Source organism: Cyprinodon variegatus, unplaced genomic scaffold, assembly GCF_000732505.1.
Source record: "Cyprinodon variegatus isolate N-32 unplaced genomic scaffold, C_variegatus-1.0 Scaffold752, whole genome shotgun sequence".
In the NCBI taxonomy this organism is placed as follows: domain Eukaryota; kingdom Metazoa; phylum Chordata; class Actinopteri; order Cyprinodontiformes; family Cyprinodontidae; genus Cyprinodon; species Cyprinodon variegatus.
The window spans coordinates 321,824-323,132 of NW_015151205.1; the positions used below are offsets into that span (position 1 = coordinate 321,824).

A 1,309-nucleotide genomic window follows, 5' to 3' on the forward strand; every position below is an offset into this window, starting at 1 on the left:
CCAGTACTCTGTCCAGGAGGGGCAGCAGCAACAGACAGAGCAAGGGCTAATGTCTTTATGGGCTGAGACAAATGATCCGAGAGAGAAATCCAGTTCATCTGGACCCGTTCGTCAAACATCAGGTAAGAGCCGATGATCTAACCATCTGCTTGGTTTCACCTTTGGTCCGCTTTTAAAATCTGACTTTCCTTCAATCAGGACTTTCCCTAATCAGAGTTAAACCAGTCGGTCTGGCAGCAAGACTCCAGACTTGGGACCAGTCTGAGTCCTTACAGAACCAGGAGCCTTCAGCGGAGGGAGACAGCAGAAGGTTCTACCAGAACTTCGAACCCCAGAACCCTGACCAGGCTAATACTGGAGTCCAACGCCCAACTTCAGGAAAAGTCGGTGATCTTCAAACGGACCCAAATAGCTCTGATTCCAAATTAATTATCCACGGTGCCTGTGGTGGTGAATCGGATCTGTATGGAACCAGTGTTAACGAAGGAATCGTCAGAGGTACTAGTCCACTTCCACCCTGTTGGTAACTAACCCTGTTGGTTGCCATGGTAATGCGACCAGAACCCCTAAATAAACTGGCTTCATTCTACTGAACGGAACCAGACTTGATTATAGGATTGGAAACACTTTATATCTAGAGTTTGGAACAGAACAGGCTTATCAGAACCTTTAAGTCTGAATGCCTCAGATTTCTCAGTTCATATCAGACGGCACCGATTATTCCATTTACTTTTTGTTCTGACTTAGTTGAGCTTGGATTTAAACTGCTGTAGGGAATGGAAAGTTGACCTGTTCTAACTGATTCTGTTTCTCTGCAGGTGAGCGGTTCTGATTTGTGTCGCCTCCATGTTTGAAGTTTAATAAAGTGGATTTGTCAGTCAGCTGTTCTGGTTCCTGTTCTTTGCTCCCTGTTGGGTTTTCATGTATGGCTATGGAATTTACTGCCAGACTCTGAAGAAACCGGGTTTATCAGCTAGTGACTCTCAAATGTTTCATGGGGGGGGCAGATGGGGCCACTAAAAATCTTAGGGTGGCCACTGAAACTGAAAGCCATAATTTCAGGGTTTTACCGTTAGGCAATACTTCCTGGGGGCCCCATAAAACTGTTTCCATGTATGCTTAATGCAGCTATTCCTTATTTCTGCACAATAATTGTTTTTCTCTAAAATGCCATCAGAACGCTGATAATATTAAGTGTGTCTCAGCCCCCCCCCCCCTTCAGTGTCCACCATATTGGATCAGTCCATTTGCTGCACATGTTCAGAAAGGTCCAAACAGACAGCAGCAAACCATTTGAAAACAAACCATG

General features: G+C 45.1%; 2 protein-coding genes across 2 annotated transcripts in view; one reads left to right on the forward strand and one right to left on the reverse strand.

Moving 5' to 3' along the window:
• The window catches only part of LOC107098155, a 6,877-nt gene extending 6,055 nt beyond the window's left edge, over window positions 1–822 (forward strand). Inside the window, exon 16 of the mRNA XM_015395658.1 lies at window positions 819–822. Coding sequence (XP_015251144.1) covers window positions 819–822 — 4 coding nt within the window. The remainder of the gene's footprint in view (window positions 1–818) is intronic.
• Window positions 1–1,309, reverse strand: part of LOC107098169 (transcription factor IIIB 90 kDa subunit-like) — a 27,218-nt gene that overhangs the window by 11,222 nt on the left and 14,687 nt on the right. The gene's annotated exons all lie outside the window — the stretch shown is intronic.